Below are 20,054 nucleotides of genomic sequence, written 5' to 3' on the forward strand. Positions count from 1 at the left end.
CATCAGTGTTTGTTTGAATGCCCTGTTTATGTGCCAGAGAAAGAAAGCATTTGCATTTATTTGAGTGTGTGCGTGTGCGTGTGCGTGTGCGCGTGTGCGTGTGTGTGTGTGTGTGTGTGTGTGTGTGTGTGTGTGTGTGTGTGTGTGTGTGTGTGTGTGTGTGTGTGTGTGTGTGTGCAAACTTCTTACCGAGACGCCTCTATTCTGTGCCAGTTCCCATCGTGGATGGTGTGATGGGGATATTCGACCCTCCCCACACCCGAACCCACGTCCCAAAGGAAATTCACCTTCCCCTTACGCATCTCCAAGGCAAGGAAATCAACCTGAGAAACACAGAACACAGACACTATGCTGAATGTACTGTATACAATCTGTTTACGATATGTTTTATTGTGCAACATGTCATGTCAACAAGGATCTGAAAACAGAGGTAAAGGAAAGAGAAATCATGTAATTGAGGCTATGATTAATGCAGTCTCACAAGGCCACAGTGCAGTATATACAGACTCACTGCATTTCTATTATGGCTGCGGTGGGTTTTATTGTATATATAAAAAATATATACTCCGTGAATTGTACTGTCACAAAGGAGTGTCTCACAAAAGGCAGTTTAAATATCCTGACTGTATAAGTTCCTAGTATAGGTCAAGGCCCAAAGACATTGCATTGTGTAAAATCAGGAACGTTACCATTTGAATGCAATGCAGTATACACAGAAGAACATTTCTCAACTAGTCCAACACTTTGTGAAGGTGGTTAGAGTAGAAATGTAACCAGAAATTGAATTGTGTTTGGAGGAAAAGACGGTTGGTAATCAGAAAGCAGACAGTTTAGGGTTCAAGCCAAGCAAGATATGCATACTATATTCGATAAACTAACACATTTAAGAAACAGGAAAACCACTCATGTTCCTTTTCCTGCTAGTTAGTTAGTTAATGGCTTTGTTGGGGTATTTTTTTTCTCCAAATCATGACGACATGTTTTTAGATAAAGGACCCAGTAGAAGAGGTGAAATTCTGACCCCTTTATTCACTGATGCCTGTGGTATAAAACATTGAAACCTTTAATTCAAATAATTGTATATCAGAGTCAACCAATGACAAAGTGTGTCCATAGCATTAACACAGCCTTATTTTTGTATTGTGTACTAAAAAAGCACGTGTTCAGTCTTTAGATGACGTCAACCGGGAGTTATGCAACACTGTTGGCAAAGATACAAAATGATGATGATAAATAAGTATCTCAATGTACGACTTATAGCAAGGAACCTTATAGAGTATTTATGATGTAGGGGATGGTGACTGTGTGAGCTGTAGAGCGACTTCGCCCTGCCTCGGTCTATTCTGAGGGTACAAAGGCGGGAATTTTCTCCATCTGTCTCTATAAGTGGATTTTCACTGGATCTCGCTGTATTTTGATTAATGGTCGTATTACTTATGTATGAGCCAAAAAAAATTAATAAGAGAATTTTGAGCATATGCTCTCATCCGGATTCTGTCACACACACACAGCATTATTATTCATATTGTATTATGCACAATTAGGGATTATTAGGGAGTCACATTCAAAGACACAAATGACACACACACATAACTACACACACTTATCTTTCTAGTCTCTCCAGGGAAATAGCGATTATTCATTAGCACAGATCACAGGGCAGCATCGTTATTATTCAACTAGCATTACACACTATTAGTGAAATGGTAGCGAGCACACACACACACACAGACAGAGCATTACTATTCATACTGAAACCTTCACTATTAGAGAAAAGTGACACACACAAACACACACGTGCACGCACATTCAAGACTTCCCAGTCAGATGAAGCAAAGCAGTGATTTCTCTGGGGAAATCAGGCTAAAGCAGATAGCAAAATAAACTTGTTGTTAATTGCTGCTGCTCCTTCTGACACACACACACATGCATAAACACACACATACCCACACATATGCACACTTAGGGATTATTAGTGGTACCTTTAAACAGCAGTGTGCTATGTTTATAGGGGTGTTAGTGAGTAAGTGTCAAGAAGTATTAATTATTCTCCTATTAGATAAATCACTCTGGGAATGCTTGTATGCTATGTGTGTGTGTGTGTGTGTGTGTGTGTGTGTGTGTGTGTGTGTGTGTGTGTGTGTATGTGTTTGCACCTTTCCTTTCTGAACACAGGCATTTTAAAGTATGATAAATGCTACACAATATAGAGCCGCTCAACATTGTATTCAATATGATTAATGCTTTAATATGAAACATTAAAGCATTAAAAAAGCAAAAGTTTCAACTGGGTTTGAATTTTTTTTTTGCAATAATATCAGAGCTATTTCAGGACAAAGTGACCATTTTGACCAGAACCACGAGACATTAGTAACCCAAACCGACTTTATGAGTGTGTGTTAATATGCGGCATCAGTATTATCATGCAAACACAATTCTGATTGATACCTCTAGGTCAGTAGATACACGAAGAATCACAGTTAAGTTTGATAATTGGGATATCTATATTTGTGATTGTGAATCATCCATTGCTGTAGTTTTGATAGGGATATACAGTATTTCCTTATTGACAATTCTACATATTTTTGCTCATATGTGCATTATACTCAGTATATGAACTTACATATTTGGCTGATCCCATGTAGAAGAGCAGGTTGTCGGGTGTGGTGGTTTTAACGTGGAGGATGATGGTGTTGTACCTCCCTTTCCTGATATCAGGGCGGTAACTACGGAGACAGTCACCACCTGATGACACTGACACTTTGATCTGGAAAGAGAGAAGAACATTTTAGTTTGTTTTTATTCATATATATTGACACCAAAACATTGGAAAAATGGGCTACAGATAGTCAGGTGTCTTTTACTTATCTTATCTGAGGACTCAAACAAAGGCTTCATTGCTTAAGTAAAAAAGTTTGGCCTGCATCCTTTTTTATAATTTGGCATAAAAACTTAATTTAACTTTCGTATTTTTATGTTAGAACTTTTAAATGGACTATTTTATTTACATGACAGAGTTCACTTAATTGTACAGTATACAATCAAATATCTGTAACAGTTTTCATATAAAGAAGCTTGTGTAATGGAAAGTGATTTGGAAATAAATAATTGATTGACACATCTAAGTAAATTCACAGGTATAAAAATGTGATGCCTACTAACCGAGTTAGCTTGTTTCCTGGCTTGGTTGATCAGTTCTTTGATTTGAGAGATGTTACGCCTCAAGTTGTCCTGCAGCTTTTTGATTGGCTGCAGCTTCTCCAACAGCCTATCAGCTTCATCCTCTAAGTCCTTCACTTTAGCTCCTGCAGCGTGGACTGAGGGGAGAGAGAACAGCAGTGATACAGAGCAGTAGAGAAGCTGTTAAAGTCAACATTATACAGTGGATTATAGCTGAGACGGCATGGAGAGTTAGCATGTGAAGAGCCAGGAAAGGATGATAAATGATGGCAGCTCAGGAAATCACAGATATTACTCAAGAAATATGGAGAAATATGGAAAAAGAACAATGGAGAAGCGAGCGAGAGCCGAACAATTAGTGTAGCTCAGCATTCAAAGAGAACCTTTTTTACACCATTTGCATTTATATATTAAAAAGTTTGAAGCTGAAAAAGACAGGAATTAAAAAAGAGACAAAAAAAAAAATGACACATAAATGAAAATACACTGCCCCATGCTTTGCAGTGTGCAGAGCTCTCATGCTCGAGCACAGCAGAAAGGCAGCATTAGAAGCAACTGCTGCTGTATAGCAATTACAGATAGTGGTAAAACTATTGTGTGGTGCTCCAATCATGTTGTTGAAATCATTTAAAAATAGGATTCAGAATTATTTCAGAAGGAAAAACAACAAATGCTTAGAAATGTTTGCTGGAAGGCAGCAAGGTTAGATTACTCTTAATATTATTCTGTAATTACAACATGGTATTGGTGCACCACTTAGAATATAAAGTAAGCTTGGGTAATTGAAATATACATACTGATGGCTGTGGGGATTGAAACAAGAGAGACAGAGAGAAAAAATATGTCAGGATTTTGTGGAATTCATGAATTTATGAAGCTCTGAGACAATAATGTAGGAGCTCTAAAATAATCAAGATAAATCAGACAGGATTTCAGAGTTTAGAGATCTTACGATTGAGTTTCAAGTTATTCATTTGTTTGCGGAGCCTACATTTTTAAAAGGTACAAAATGAAGTGAGTAAACAGGAAACATACAAACCAATTTTGTCTCACAAAAGCAGTTCAATATCAAACATTCTTCAGGGCAATAGTAACACAGTAATAGATCTAACTGACTATTTCTCACGGTAAATGTTTAATAACCCAACCAATAAGGAAGAGGCAGTGTTCCTCGAGGCTGAACAAGCCCACATAAGATGTTGTACTTTGTGTGAAGTTGTAAAATAGCCAATAGTGAGGAGCTTTACTGTTTTTCTCCGGGTCCTGGATCATGTCATTGGCTGCTTTGACGGTGTCCTCCAGATCGCTGTAGTTACTCTGGAGGCCATGGAGTTGCAGGTTCAAATCCCCGAGGCGCTCCAGGACGTCGATGGCGGTGGCGTTAGCATCTGCTGCTACAGCCTTTGTGGCTGCTAGCTTAGCTGCTGTGTCTGTAAAATGATGACATTTCATAATATAAGCATTACGTGTGGGATGCACTAATGTATGCACACGAGACAACTACTTCAATGTTCTATCATTTGCCTAACACCATACATAAGACTACTGAAACACTGTTGGCATGGGAGCTTGCAGTATAGATAGTCGATGGTTGCTTTCATTGCTTTTAAATTGTATAATGTTTTGTTGTTTTTATTTTTGTTTATTTTGTGTTCTTATCTTTATTTGTTTTGTGAGCTGCGCTGTCTTTGTATTTCTCTATACATCACTTTGGTCTGAAAGGAAGATTCATTTCAGAACAATCACCTATTTATCGGCTACTGAACCCCGCCTCAAAAGCAACTCTTTGCTCACCTTCTATTACACAATGTGTTCAGAACCACGTAGATGTCCAGCATGATTAACAAACTTATTTTTGATATTGATTCATGTGTTATTGATGTGATTGAATCTTGAAATCCATTGCAAAAGCTAATAATCATTGCTGAGCGCTAACCAAAATATCAGATTTTTTTGCAGTTTGTGAAAATCCAGTGGAAATTACACTAATAAGGATTCAGTTTCTTATGATCTGCCCGTGGACATGTTACCGTATTGTGTTCACTCACTCACAGGGATTTTAATGGGAATACAAATATGTTATATTAACCTACTGGTCATATAATTTACAATATGTAGTAGCTGCATTTAATGGTTTTCCGCGAGTTGATCCAAACGAAGCCGTGTGCATCACTGAAGTTCACCGCCCTCGCTCACTGCAGAGTATTTCTGTGTCTGAGAGTACTGACATGTGTCAAGTTGAGTTTACCAGAGCAGCTGACCTCCATCGACACTGTGATATTGATCCACTCTGCCTTTATCTCGCTCCCACGCACACACACACACTGTGTATTTGTGCAGTCATACCATTGGGGATAGAGTTGAGCATCGCCATGGTTCCGTTGACAGCTTTCAGCAGGTCTTTGGCCATGTCTCTCGCTGCTTTGACTCTGCCCTTCAGCCCGGACACACCATCTTCATTCTCTACACACACGCACACGCACACGCACACGCACACGCACACGCACACGCACACGCACACGCACACGCACACACACACACACACACACACACACACACACACACACACACACACACAATAATCAAGGTTTATTATGAAGTCAGACAACAAGTAGAAACACGTCCCTTACCCTCAGTAACCCACAGTCAGTGACAATGATAGCAGTTAATCTGTTTTAGCCTTGTGAATACTGCAGGTATAATGTCACTTTATAATACATATATTATCTAATTTTACATCAATTTTTAGCCTAACTATATCCTGATATGAACGTTTATACAGAAGGGCTACCAGCATTTTTAATTTAGGTTGAAGTGAGATTTCATATAATCTTCATTAAACATTTTTTTTTTTTACAAAACTACCAATATACCCACACCGTGTACTGTACTACATTATTACACTGTTACTGCACTGGTGACTATGCAACTATGATTATCGTGTCTTAGTATTATCACTTCATGTAATATCTTTTGGACAGACTACTTACCTTTGACATCATTTTGAAGTTGTTTGGCTTCGTTCAGCAGTTTGTGGCTCTTCTGCAGGGCTTGCTGAGCGGCTTCCTTCACTGGGACCTCTGGATCTAAAGCCTAGAGGCACAATTAGTACTTCAGTAAAAGTATAAAGACTTTGGACCAAAAATACTCCATAACCAGTAAAAGTCCTGATCTGAACATGTTACTTAAGTAAAAGTACAAAAGTATTAGCATTAAATATATTTAAAGTAGAAAAAGTACTCATTCTGCACAATGACCAATTTCAGAATAACATAAAATACAGATGTTTTGGCAGCTAAAAGTACTTTGAGTATCAAAAATAAAACCACTTATTATGCAGAATGGATCTTATACAGTATTATGTTATTATGGTTATTATGTTATCCTGATTTTATACATGTAAGAGCATTCATGTTGTCAATGTGGACCACATTTAGATACTAAAAAATACTCTGCAGATTAGTAGTTAAGTACTGCATTATACCATACGAGCATCTTATGTGTTTTTATGTATAAAAGTAACTATGACTGTTACAATGCATATAGAGGATTAAAAAGTAAGATATTTGCCTCTGAAATGTAGTGGAGTAGAAGTATAAAGTAGCTTTACTTAGAAATACTCAAGTTTAGTACAAATATGTCTAACAAAAATGCACTAATGTAGTTACTTTCCACCACTGACTATAAGTACAACATCTGTAACTTTCCACACCTTCACTAAAAAAGCTTCCAGAATAATTAAGAGCACACAGGAAGGTGCAGAAATCTGCATAACACCTTTCTGTAAGATCAAAGCTCCACTACTTTGCATTGCTAAATGATATTCTAAGAAATACATTCAGCAGTTTTAATTTCTCCTTTCATTCTTTCGCCACCTTCAACCCTTCTTTCTTTGCCTCTTTCAAGGTCTTTGTAGCCCTTTCTCCATTTGCCATTTACCTCTTTTTTGTCCAAAAGAGGAAAGAAGACAGGTGTGAAATTAAATGAAAACGAGGGGTATGTATGAGTAGAAAAGAAAAGGGTAAAAAAGAAAAAAATGATGAATAAATGAATTTAGATGCAAGAGAAAATAACCAGAGGGAAGTATTACACTTTGAAAGGATACAGGGAGAGACGAAAATGGAGAGGAATGTAACCAAAACACAATGAAACACAAGCAGAATGAAGAAAAAGGTGTTTTAAACAAGAACAGGGGGATAACATAATAGGAAAAAATGCAGAAAAAATTGAATAAATTATGAAAATAAAAGAAGAACAGAGATTTCAGGTGTGTGTGGTCATGATAATGGAAAAGCAAAAGGGGAAAAAGGAAATAAGCAGAGGGAAAGAGAAGTGCTTTGAACCCACAACCATGACTAATGGAGAGCCCAAGCTTACATTACTGTTACTGCCACACACACACACACACACACACACACACACACACACACACACACACACACACACACACACACACACACACACACACACACACACACACACACACACACACACACACACACACACACACACACACACACACACACACACACACACACACACACACACACACACACACACACACACACACACACACACACACACACACACACTGCTTGTACTTGATATTTACGATATGTATGCAATATGTGAGGTGGATTACATATACATGCACAGTTCACAGTGAACATTTACAGTCTACCATCTCGCAAGAAAGAGAGTCTTGGTAGACATGGAAACGGAAAATGATCAGGCACAGGATGTTTTTCTCATAATATATTGATAACAGAATAACAGAGAATGAGTCAATAGGGGTGTTTGTGTGTGTGTGTGTGTGTGTGTGTGTGTGTGTGTGTGTGTGTGTGTGTGTGTGTGTGTGTGTGTGTGTGTGTGTTGGTTCCCACTCACCAGAGCCAGAGCCTCACTGGCACTCTGTTTGGCTGCCTTCGCATCTCTCTCCGCTGCATCAACGTTTGCTTTAATGTTGCTATAGGCCTTGAAGGCAGCTGTTGCATTGAAGGAGAGGTTTTTAGCTTCAGCCAAAATACTGTGACGAGAGAGAGAGGACAAAAAAAGAGAGATACTGATGTCAATTTCGATAATAGTATTATTGCAATGAAACCCGAACATTTAACATGTATGCGTCATATACAGTTTGTTATTGAACTCGTTGATTTTTAAGTTTATTCCCAATTTTCTGGAGGTATACATCTATCACACTTACAGTTTTATGTTTTAAATAATAAATGCATATCCGAACGCATTTATATGTACCTATCCAAAATGGCAGCAGATTCATTCAGCTGCTTGGCGTGTTCCTCTGCATCGTGCACGTGATTGGCCAGGCCGCCGCCTTTCAAACCAGTGGTGAGGTGATTGACTTTATCATCCAGCTTCACATGAAGAGGATCCAGCTCTCTGCCCATCTCCTCCAAATCCTGCAGACAGGAAACAGACGAACATTCACGTCCATTGTAACATCCTTGCTTACTATTTGAATGTGTTACTTTTTAAATTAAGAAATGAAACAGACACAAGCGTCAACAACAGGGTGATATTCTTCTACTGCTATAATTCCTCTTTCCTGCTGCCAAAAGACACAGAGTTGAACTCAGTTGGAGGATTTCAAAGAAGACTGAGGTTTCAAAAAGACACAAGTTTTTACAGCACTACTCTAGGTTGAGTGAAGTACCTCTATCTCCTTGTTGATGTTTTCAGAAAGTTGGTTAGCTTCATCCAGAAAACGTTCTCCTTCTCCTAGGACTTCCTGTGCTTTCTGTTTCACCTCGTTCACTGCAGAGCTCTTCCTCTGCAAAAAAAAAATCAAGTTCAACATCTGCAATAAACTCTGATGCGCTCCGTATGTCAGCCAACTCACAATGCAGAGTGTTTCTCCCCTCCAAAAATAAACCTACTTAGTTACTTGTCATCAGAGTTACCCAAAAGTGTTCACAATCAATGTCCTTGTCATCTTTAATCTGATCATATATTCACCTATTTGTCGTTCGCTTGCAACAATAAAAATCAAGCATGGCAGAATTCAATTAGTAAATCACTTGAAAGGCAGTTAGACTAAACACGATGACAATACAGTGGCCATGAGAGTAGAAACTATTAAGCATCAAATTAAATGTTAAGCTTCAGTTTGCACGTACTACTTTAAAGCAGATGTGTGTCTCTTGGCGTAAAGAAGTGGAATTCTTTGCAGAATTATTTAAAGGGCTGTAAGAATATTTTGATGTTTAAGAAATTGTATAAAGAAAGCGTAATTAGACAGTATGAAGTTGACTTTTGATTGTGTAATGTTTCAGTATTTGTAAGCAACTGTGACTGAAAGAATATTGCTTATATTTGACTTTTTAATGGTTATTTCATTTTCTTTAAGAAGGGGCAGGTAAAATAAAATGTTCTTCTCCCTGCTCCTTTCTACCATGCGCTATACATTTTTTATAATCACTTCTTCTCTCTGGCCTTCTAGTCTGAGCGGAGCACGACTCCTGACATTTCCCTGTGTGTTATTTTTGATTTGTGCTGTTGTAAAGTGTTTTTATTGTAAATGTATTTGTATTATATGTACAGCACTTTGGCTCAACCAAAAATCGTTTTAAAAATGTGCTATATAAATAAAACTTGATTTGATTTGATAAGTGTACATGTTTTGTTTTAAAATAACTGCCATGTGTGGAATAAACAAATACACTTCTAAAAATGGCCTTGTGATTGTTTGTGTGTGTCAAACTGGATGAGTGTGTAGCAGTGTATGAGCTTGTTGTACCTCCAGAGATGTGAGGTTAGCCTTGTTCTGTTCAGCCAGTGATCCAGCCTCCCTGGTCTTTCCCTGGGCAGAGTGGAGCAGATCCTGGGCCTCCTGCAGCTTCCCCTCATGGTCTGAGAGCTTCTCTTTTATCTAGGGAGGCAGATGGGGGTAGCATTAAGTTAATGTCATTAATATAGAGACATGGAAGACAAAAGAATAAAGATTAGAAGTTATAATTACCTCTGCTTTCAGGTCTTCTGTGGCCTGATGGGGGTCGCCAAATAATCTCTTCACTCTCTGATACAGCTCCTCTGCTAATCTGTGAGAAGAAAGGAGGAGGAGATTTTAATCTTTATGGATATATGTGCGTGTGTGTGTCTGTGTGTGTGTGTGTGAATGAGTGAGTATACTGTAGGTGAATGTAACAACGCACAGAGCGGAGAAGAGGAGATTTATTGCGATGTGTGACAGAGCCTCTGCTTGTGTGAAGACAATAATCACTCCTTATGACTGAATGTTGAAATGCCGGAATGAAATTGCCGATTTTCTTCTATTGATCCCTCAGGCTGAGTTGGATTAAATTGTGCCAGTGCAAAACATTTCACATCGTCACACTAATGTGTCTGTGTGGATTACTGTATGTGACCCAGTGAAGCAACATGTGCACCATATAACGAGACTCTATAGGATAACTCAAATGTCTGATGAAGATATTCTACAGGATAAATGTAGCATTGTATCCACTCAGTTTAATGCAACTAATACCCAGAGCTGTACAAGCACCGCAAAAAGAACTTCAAGCTGGCATTAAGCTTTGTTAAAGGGGCGTTACCTCCATTTTTCACTTGTTTGCAATGCTGGTCTTACCCTAACTATAGTCCATTTTAGGGATGCCAGAAACTGACCATGATCAAATTCGAAAATCGGACAGCCCTGGCGAATATTAATCGATTATTCGCCGCCGCCGCCGCCTCCAAGTTTACAGTAAAACAAACTGGTAGTGTGACCAATGGCCATTTACAATTATTAATACTATTACTATTATTAGCATTAGTCTATATTTTGGTTGAAACTAAGCCAGGAAAAAAAAGAAAAACATAAATAATAATAAAAATATATATAAATAAAATCGAATTTTAAAAATAATTTTCGATTATGGAGACTGTAACGAATATTCGAAAAATCGAATAATCGCTGGCATCCCTAGTCCATTTAGCCAAGTCATGTGATTATACACAGCTTTTCATATGAGGTACCTAGCTGAGCACAGCTGGGAGTCAGAAGTGACGATCATTTTCCTCATAGGGAACGCTAGTTTTCAAGAAAGAAAAAGTGGCATATCCCAAAAGAATAACCAGGAGCTTGTTAGATAATCAAACATCTTCACAAACCCTCCCAGAGGTATCGGAATTGACAATCCCACATTCACACACACACCTCTTGGAGTAATTGGTATTAACTCTTTTCACTTTGTGCACAGCTGAGTGCAACACTACAGTAGGAATGGCTATTGAAAATGAGTACTGTTATGCCCAGATTGAAACTGAATATCGCCTTGTTACTGTATTTGAAGACAGGATTTTTAGATCACCTTCAGGTTGGATGATATGTTGTATAAACTAGTTATTTGCCAGCAAAACCACGTGCTTATGTATTGGACACCACCATTAGGAAAATAATGTGATAGATAAACGTCACGGTAAATAACGTATGCCATGTGAATGTCTCTCAGGAGCCAGGTAGATTGCCTGAACTATCTCGCAACCTTCGCTTTAATTGATCTGCCTCATCAAGGTTTACAACTCAGCCTTTAGTTCCTTCCACATTTTCTAATAACACGTTGCTTTAACATGTTTTTTTAGAAAGGCTCGTCTCTTTGGAAGCATTTAAAACAATTTAATAACCATATGTTTACCAGTGTCCCTTAATGAGCCTTATTTTCCACCTTCAGCATTAATTAAGACAACACGGCTCCAGTGTCCTCCAGTTGACATCACTCAGAGGACGCGTTCACACAGTTTTTGGGGAAACATGCAAGGTAATGATTGGGTTTGATGAAACTTTAATGAACCCTTTGGGGAATAGCATGACATGAACAGAATATAACTAATAAAAACAAATGGGAGAGGTGTTTGAACTGTTATCTTACTGACTATTACAACATAACGTGCACTATACGAATGAAAAGTGACATTTGCAGCATCAACAACCTTTGAGGCAAATGGCAAACTGAAAACATATTTAATTAAGAAACATATAAAACTGATAAAAGGTTGCTAGCGTTGTTCTTTTTTACGAAATAATCCTTTTAACATTTGTTTTCCTCTGCTGCTCTGGTTGAAATCTCCCCTCAGGGTTCAGTCTAGTAATCAAACGCAGACTGACAGACGAGTCATTTAGAGGAGGTTTGTCTCTCTGATTCTCAAAGTCTCTCCCTCTACAACTCCCTGTCCATCTGTCAGTTGTTCCCCTCTCCCTCTGTGACTTTCCTTCTCACTACACTTTCTTTGTATCCCTCTCTCTGTTTCTTGCCCTAAGGCGATACATTGCTTTTAATTAACTCATCGACCTCATCAACATTTACTGCTGAAAGACACAGAGAGAAAAGAGGGAGAGGGGATGAGGAGAGTAGATTACTAATTCCATCAAGTGCCTTGAGAGGGAGAAAGTGGAAACAGTGAGAAACACTTTGGTAAAACAACTGCAGAGAGCCGTGGCTTTGGGATACGCAGCGATCACATATCTGCTCAATGAGAGGTGTTTACTCCTGATGTCTCATGAGTCAACAAAGAAGCAACGAAATTAAAGACTAAAAAAGAAATGAAGGGCCTGTGATTTTATTTTTTGACGTTATGAAAATCAATCAGACTACAAAATAAATGACTAATTCTATCAAGTGCCTTGAGAACGAGAAAGTGAGAGTGGAAACAGTGAGAAACACTTTGGTAAAACAACTGCAGAGAGTCGAGGTTTTAGGATACGCAGCGATCACATATCTGCTCAATGAGAGGCGTTTACTCCTGATGTCTCATTGGTCAACAAAAGAAGGAAAGAAATACAAAAATATGTAAGGGTTGATGCATAATTGAACCCATTGAATGTGCTACATTAATGTATAATCTACACCCCAGTTAACAATTTAACAAACACTTTTGCAAACAAGGCTACGTGTAGTTGCTGCTTTTTCTTCTAAAATCAGCCTACTATCACCTAAAGAACATATCTAGGATTAAAAGACTAATGTCACAGCAGGATTTGGAAAAACTTGTCCATGCTTTTATCTTCAGTAGACTCGACGACTGTAATGGTGTCTTCACAGGTCTCACTAAAAAATCTATTAGAAAGCTGCAGCTGATTCAGAACGCCGCTGCTCGAGTCCTCACTGACACTAAGAAAGTGGATCACATCACTCCTGTTCTGAAGTCCTTACACTGGCTTCCTGTGTGTCAAAGAATAGATTTCAAAAATATTGCTGCTGGTTTATAAAGCTTTGAATGGTTTAGGCCCAAAATACATTTCTGACCTCCTGCTAAATTATGAACCATCCAGAACTCTCAGGTCTTCTGGGTCTGGTCAGCTTTCTGTCCCCAGAGTCAGAACTAAACATGGAGAAGCAGCGTTCAGTTATTATTATGCTCCAAATATCTGGAACAAACTCCCAGAAACCTGCAGGTCCGCTGCAACTCTTACTACTTTTAAATCCAGGCTGAAGACTTTTCTTTTTGCCGCTGCTTTTAATTGAACTATTCACATCTTAAACTGCACTGTAACTTTTATCCATGTATTTTTTCTTTTAATGTTTATTTTATTATCTTTTCTTTTTAATGACTGTTTTGTAAAGCACTTTGAATTGCCTTGTGTTGAAAGGTGCTATATAAATAAACTTGCCTTGCCTTGCCTTGCCTAAAATATATTATAAAAATCAATTAGACTAAAACATCAAGGTAACATTAACTGTTGTCTTGGTTACATTGTCAAAATCAGTTGAAAGTGCATCATTTTCATTTATTTCTGCATGTTTGATGTCTACATTGATTTATTACACAACTGAAGTCTGCTGTGTAATATTAATGATGTAAATAAATTAATAGAAGCCATTGGTTAGCCTATTTCTGTATAGGGAACATATATCCAAATAGCTTAATTTGTGCAACCTGCAAATGTTAAGAAACACAGATTGTATTACTATAGTTAACATTGCTGCATTTGTATTTAGATATATTAGATAGTAGATATATATTACTAAGTAGCAGATGAATGTTATGAAATTGTTTCAGCAGTTCAATTGTTTAACAGGCAGTGAGACTGTTAAACAATTGAACTGCTGAAACAATTTCATAACATTCATCTGCTACTCAGTAATATGTATCTACTATCTAATATATATCATTCCAATAACTTGTATATAGACTCGTACTGCACTATTCCACTTTTTTTTTTTCTCTCTTACTTTATTTTAGAACTATTTTTCTTTTTGTATTACTTTTACTATCTGTATTATTATGTTGCATTGTTGGAGAAGCCTGTGACCTAAGATTTTCAACAACATAATTACTCTGTAGCTATGTTAGTTTGACAATAAAGAACCTTGAACTTTGAACCTTGAAATGTGTCATTTTGCTAGTGTAAAAAAGTTACAAATGTACATTTCTATAGTATGCAGGTATGTTTTTTGTCATATTGACTTAAGATGCATTTGATTTGATTTCTCCTCCCTCTCTCTCATTGTGCAAGTTCAGATAGAGAGAAAACGTGTAGTGGGGAAACATCCCGCTGAACAACAAGCAGGAAGACCGAAAAGTGGGATTGAATCCCAGCAGGGACGGACACTATCTAACACACACAAGGCGAATATATTAGAATACTGGTCTGAGTGAAAACAACAAAAGAGAATAGAAAAAAGTGGGTGAAAAAAGTGTGTTTCCATGCAAATACCAATGGGTTTCTGGTCAACTCAACAAAGAAGACTTAAAAGTAGAAAGGTAACACTATTCGTAAGACTGAAAACGCTATAAACACAAAACATTAACACTAAATAAAGTGCTTAATAGCAAAGAGGCTCAGTTTGTTCCTGTCTCTTGGCATATTTCTTGTTTGTTCATTAAGAAATGTACAGCTATGGTTTGCTCATCATGTGTGTGTGTGTGCTCCCTCTGAAACACAGACGGTTTGTTTGCAAAGTATTTCTTAAAAATCTGTCTTTTTCTTGTATGTGGGAGTAAGATACATGACCTGTGTGTGTGTGTGTGTGTGTGTGTCCAAGTGTGTCCATACTCCATCTCTTCGTCGGCGATGTTCTTCTTCCCTCCCAGCTGTCGTTTTCTCATCTCGTCCAGCATGGCCTGGATCTCCTCCTTCATCTCCTCCAGGCTTTTCTCTGGAGTTCCATCGTTCCGAGAGAGAGTTTGGTTCAACTCGGCAGCCTTGGACTGGAGGTCTGGACACACACAGAGAGACATTGCTGTGAGGACTCTACAGATGGACAGATCCAAGTCATGTTCTTGCATTGACACAAAACAAAAAATGAAATTAGACTTCAGTTCCAGTAACTCTTAAAAATATCAGTGGAATTGAATTTGTATATTTTGTTGGCTGCAGTTAACTGCTTTAATCAGGGTCGAGGATAGAGGTGAAAGAAAACCATGGAGCGAACACCCAGGAGAAAAAATAATAAAATCATGAGCTTAAAGAGGCTAAACAAGTGATATAGAGCTGCAGAGCTAAAAGCAACTACTTTCATTCATTGGTAATGAGATAAAATAAGAGTCTAGATGTCAGGCTGTAATATATTCAATGTATCTGGAAGGAATACATGTTTTGTGTTTAATTCATTGTATCATTTATGGTAAAACAAAGAATAAAAAATAACTGAAGCTAACATTAGGTTTGAACGAAAGTTGATTATGAAACACTCTGACTTAAAAATGTAAGCTAGCGACTTTTTCTTTGCTCAGAGGAAGTTGGGCACAGAGGCTTGCGGTGAAAACAGCCATTTAAGTTTTATGTTACTAATGTGCGTTTGCTGTGGAGAAAATACAGTTTTCTGTACAGTGGACAGCTATAAGCGCATCTAGATACTTTGCACTGTGCGCTATTATGGTGTTGTTTTGTGCAGGCATTTATGAACATGGAGAACTATATTTTTCATTACTAAGGTTGGAGCTGAAACAAAAACGTAAAGTGAAACTTAATGGTTGCTTGCACTCACCATCACCCTGCAGTCAATAAGTATTCATCTACATAAATCCCAATGCAATGATTGTATTACAATATTTAACATAAATACAATGTTATGCAATATATGCACAACTGGTTAGGCCTTCACATCTTATTATTACATTACATGTCATTTGTTAGACGCTTTTATCCAAAGCGACTAACATACATTCAGTACTGTGGACAATCCCCACAGGAGCAATTTGGGGTGAAGTGTCTTGCCCAGGGACTCAACGACATGCTGACTGCAGTGGGACTCGAACTTGCTATCCCCTGATTCGAAGTGCATCATACTATCCACTGAGCCACAGCCGCCTCTTATCAATGTGTATATCAACATTCAAACATGTTTCCCACTTGAAACAACATTACAAACAGAAATAAATAATATGTGCACATACAAACATATACTAGCAGTAAAGATGCCTGATGGACATTCTTGCAGTGGGCGCTGCTGTGATGTTAAAGTTTTTATGGCTCAAACAAAATCACACCGCTTGATCTTAACTCATTTAAACACAGACACACGCTGAGAGACACACACACACACACACACACACACACACACACACACACACACACACACACACACACACACACACACACACACACACACACACACACACACACACACACACACACACACACACACACACACACACACACACACACACACACACACACACACACACACACACACACACACACACACACACACACACACACACACACACACACAGTTTTAACACCATTCAAAGCCAGTGATGTTGGCAGACTTCATGTTTGCCCTGCTTTTATCAAATTAAAGGCAGTGAAATCTCAAACCAATCAATGATGAAACTGCACTAAAACACTCCAAGGCTCATTTGAATAAAACTGCTGGAACTTAATGAGGAATGTGTGTTAGTGTGTGAGAGTGTGCCAGAGCAAAACAGAGGAGGGCACAGTATTTTGTTGAGCTGTTTGTGTGTGTGCAGCGGTGGGTACTTCCCTCATTTGAAATGTAAACATTTATATGATTAAAGTTGAAACTTGAAAGTGTGTGTTGGTGTTTGTAGGTGTGTGGGTGGGCCTGTGTGTGTGGTTGTGGAAATGCAGCTCTTCCTATCATTTGAAATGTAAACATGATGTGATTAGAGCTAAGACCAAGCTAAAGCCATCATGCTAATGAACAGCTGTACTGCATGTGTGTGTATGCTGCATTTTAACGTGTGTGAGTGTGTGTGTGTTACAGCCCTATAATTACATAGTGGAATTTAAAAGCCAATTAAACACTTAAAAACTTGGATGGAATCATATTATGGTATCTAGTAAACACTGGTGCACACACAGAGCAAAGAGTGTACAGTATTTTCTTGCGTCATTGTGTGTGTGTGTGTGTGTGTGTGTGTGTGTGTGTGTGTACATGGCTGTGAGTGCACAGTTGTATGAAATTGTGCACCACTGCATCAGTGTTTGAGTATGTGGTGTGTTTGTGTTGGTTTGTTATAGCCAATAATTAAGTCTCTAATTGCTACTCTCAATCATCCAGTGAGCCACACACTCTCTTTTTCTCTCACACACACACACACACACACACACACACACACACACACACACACACACACACACACACACACACACACACACACACACACACACACACACACACACACACACACACACACACACACACACTATAAGGATAAGGCAGAGGGACAATTTGCCAGGAGCAACAACAAGGAGAGAACAGTTTCATCACATAACTTTCCTTTCTTCCCAGAAGCCACAGAATGTTTTATAATGCTTATAAACATAACACAATTGAACTACTGTGTGTTTCATAGAGCACAATTGTATTTTCTAGCATCAGTGTGGGGTAGAGGAAGTTTTTTTTAAAGAACATACAGTATATAACTGCAAAATCCAAGTGGGACTCAACAAGAGCTATCCAAGGTAAGTGATTTAAAGTTGGTAACAGAGTTGGCCATTATTGACATTTACAAAGACGCGTATGTGCCGTATATCCACCAACATACTCCGATTGTATTGTCTTCATACACTGACATGAGTACATAATAGTATAAACAGTATAGATGACAAACTGGCAGGTACTGTAGACTATTATTGGACTCATGTCCCCAGGGTTTCTTCAAGTGTGTTTCATTAAAGGTGGGGTAGGTAATTTTGGAGAAACCAGCTCGATCGAGTGTGCTAGAATTTGAAAATACACAGCCGGAGAAAATCTGCCACTTCCTTACAGAGCCCCTCCTCCAACACACACGAACGCGCACATGACCAATGAGGGCACGAGATAAGTTTGTGCACAGATGGAAGGCTGACAGGCAGGTAGGCCATCCAGTTATTTTAGCCGGGCCGGCTCAGATGATTGGTCGTGCTTTTTACAGTACTACGGCTTCCACAGATGACATTTTTTTATGGATTTTTTGTCAAAGCACTTAAGATATTCATTGCTATCGGGATGTTAAGAGCATTCCATGGAATATAACAAAAAGTGTATCTCGAGCCGGTTTCTCAAACTTACCTACCCCACCTTTAACTTTAGTTAGTGAGTTCCAGATCATGTGAATTAGTTTATATTGAGGGGAGGCTGTTTTATCAACACCTGTTTCCAAAGACAAAAATGAACTTTTAAGCTCAAATAGAGGAACTAGTTTATACAATCTCATCCAGGACACACGGCACCATACAGTACCTTTCTTCCACATTTGGTTGAAGAATGTTATTTTTAAGAGATAATGGTAAACACAGGGATGAGAAACAATTGGCTAGTTGGGGCAGAAGGAAAGGGAGATAGAGCTGTGATTTATTTTCTGTGGCAATTATTTTCAAGAGCAACCCCAGCACAGAAAGACAGTGACCTGCAGGATCAAAGATGGGGGGAAAAGACAGCTTGAACAGAAGGTCTGCACATCGCTTGTCCGCTGATAAAACACAAGATCCCACATAGATAAACACGGACGGCCTGGAATCCCTGCAGGAGAAGAACTGAATCTCCCTTTAGACTTCAGAGATAACCTTTCCAGTGGAGCGTGTGTAAAGGCTGTGACTGTGATGTCGCAGAAGAAAACACACATCACAAGCTGGTAACACAGCAACTGATGCAGGGCTGAGGGAAGAGATGCTGTACCCTCATGACAAAAACAAACTGAGCTGAAGTGAACAACGAGTTACACATGCAGAGAGAGAGAGCAAGACACTGTGTGAAGCCAGGAGTGAACAATCAGGACTGTACCGCAAAGTCCTTCCAGTGAGATAATGGTTTACACCAGAGGGGACATATCCTCTTGCCTGAAGGAAGTATTACAACCTTAAGCTGTGGATACATCTTGTTTGTGGCTAAACAAAAACACGAAAGCATTCCAAACTTTAAGTGTTATTTGCTAACTAGCTGCAAACTAAATAAAACAAACTGAATCATTGCAGCCTTTCATCTTAGTGGGTGACTCTTTATCGCCATGGTTACTGATGCTGCAGCCTGCTGGATCCGTCTTTATTGTTAGAGCAACACTTTGCACCAGCAGCTGGCCGTCGGCCCACAATCCATTGTGTCTGAGCTACAGTTTCCATTAGTGAGCTAAAGAGGAGACAGAGAGGTGTTCAGGTTGTCTCACTCCAAGGATGCCTCTCCTTCAAAAGGTGGGCCTAATAGGATTTTAATCAATTAAGGCCGCAGTCAAACAAGGTCTCTGATTTGTGTTGATCTTGGGTGGCAACACATCAGAAAGGCAACACAAGTCTGACACTTTTCTCATCAAAGTACTGCTTTTAAATCCAATTCAACGTGTTGGTCTTTCTGAAGATGCTACAGTTACACTTATTTGCTGCTTTTTATTTGTTCTGCCTGTATACTTTTTAATCTTTAATATCATAATCTATATATGTTTCTCTTCTGTCATTACCCACATTTCCCACATGGATT

At 38.6% G+C, this 20,054-nt stretch overlaps 1 protein-coding gene across 1 annotated transcript in view; it reads right to left on the reverse strand.

The window, feature by feature from the left end:
* The window catches only part of LOC117486949 (laminin subunit alpha-2-like), a 189,440-nt gene that overhangs the window by 30,569 nt on the left and 138,817 nt on the right, over positions 1-20,054 (reverse strand). Inside the window, 13 exon segments of the mRNA XM_034135550.1 lie at positions 190-323; positions 2,624-2,767; positions 3,163-3,317; positions 3,978-3,983; positions 4,428-4,610; positions 5,527-5,643; positions 6,171-6,273; positions 8,068-8,206; positions 8,434-8,597; positions 8,852-8,968; positions 9,935-10,066; positions 10,157-10,235; positions 15,191-15,353. Of these exon segments, the coding sequence (XP_033991441.1) occupies positions 190-323; positions 2,624-2,767; positions 3,163-3,317; positions 3,978-3,983; positions 4,428-4,610; positions 5,527-5,643; positions 6,171-6,273; positions 8,068-8,206; positions 8,434-8,597; positions 8,852-8,968; positions 9,935-10,066; positions 10,157-10,235; positions 15,191-15,353 (1,636 nt within the window).

The sequence above is a fragment of the Trematomus bernacchii genome, unplaced genomic scaffold, assembly GCF_902827165.1.
Source record: "Trematomus bernacchii unplaced genomic scaffold, fTreBer1.1, whole genome shotgun sequence".
Lineage (NCBI taxonomy): Eukaryota > Metazoa > Chordata > Actinopteri > Perciformes > Nototheniidae > Trematomus > Trematomus bernacchii.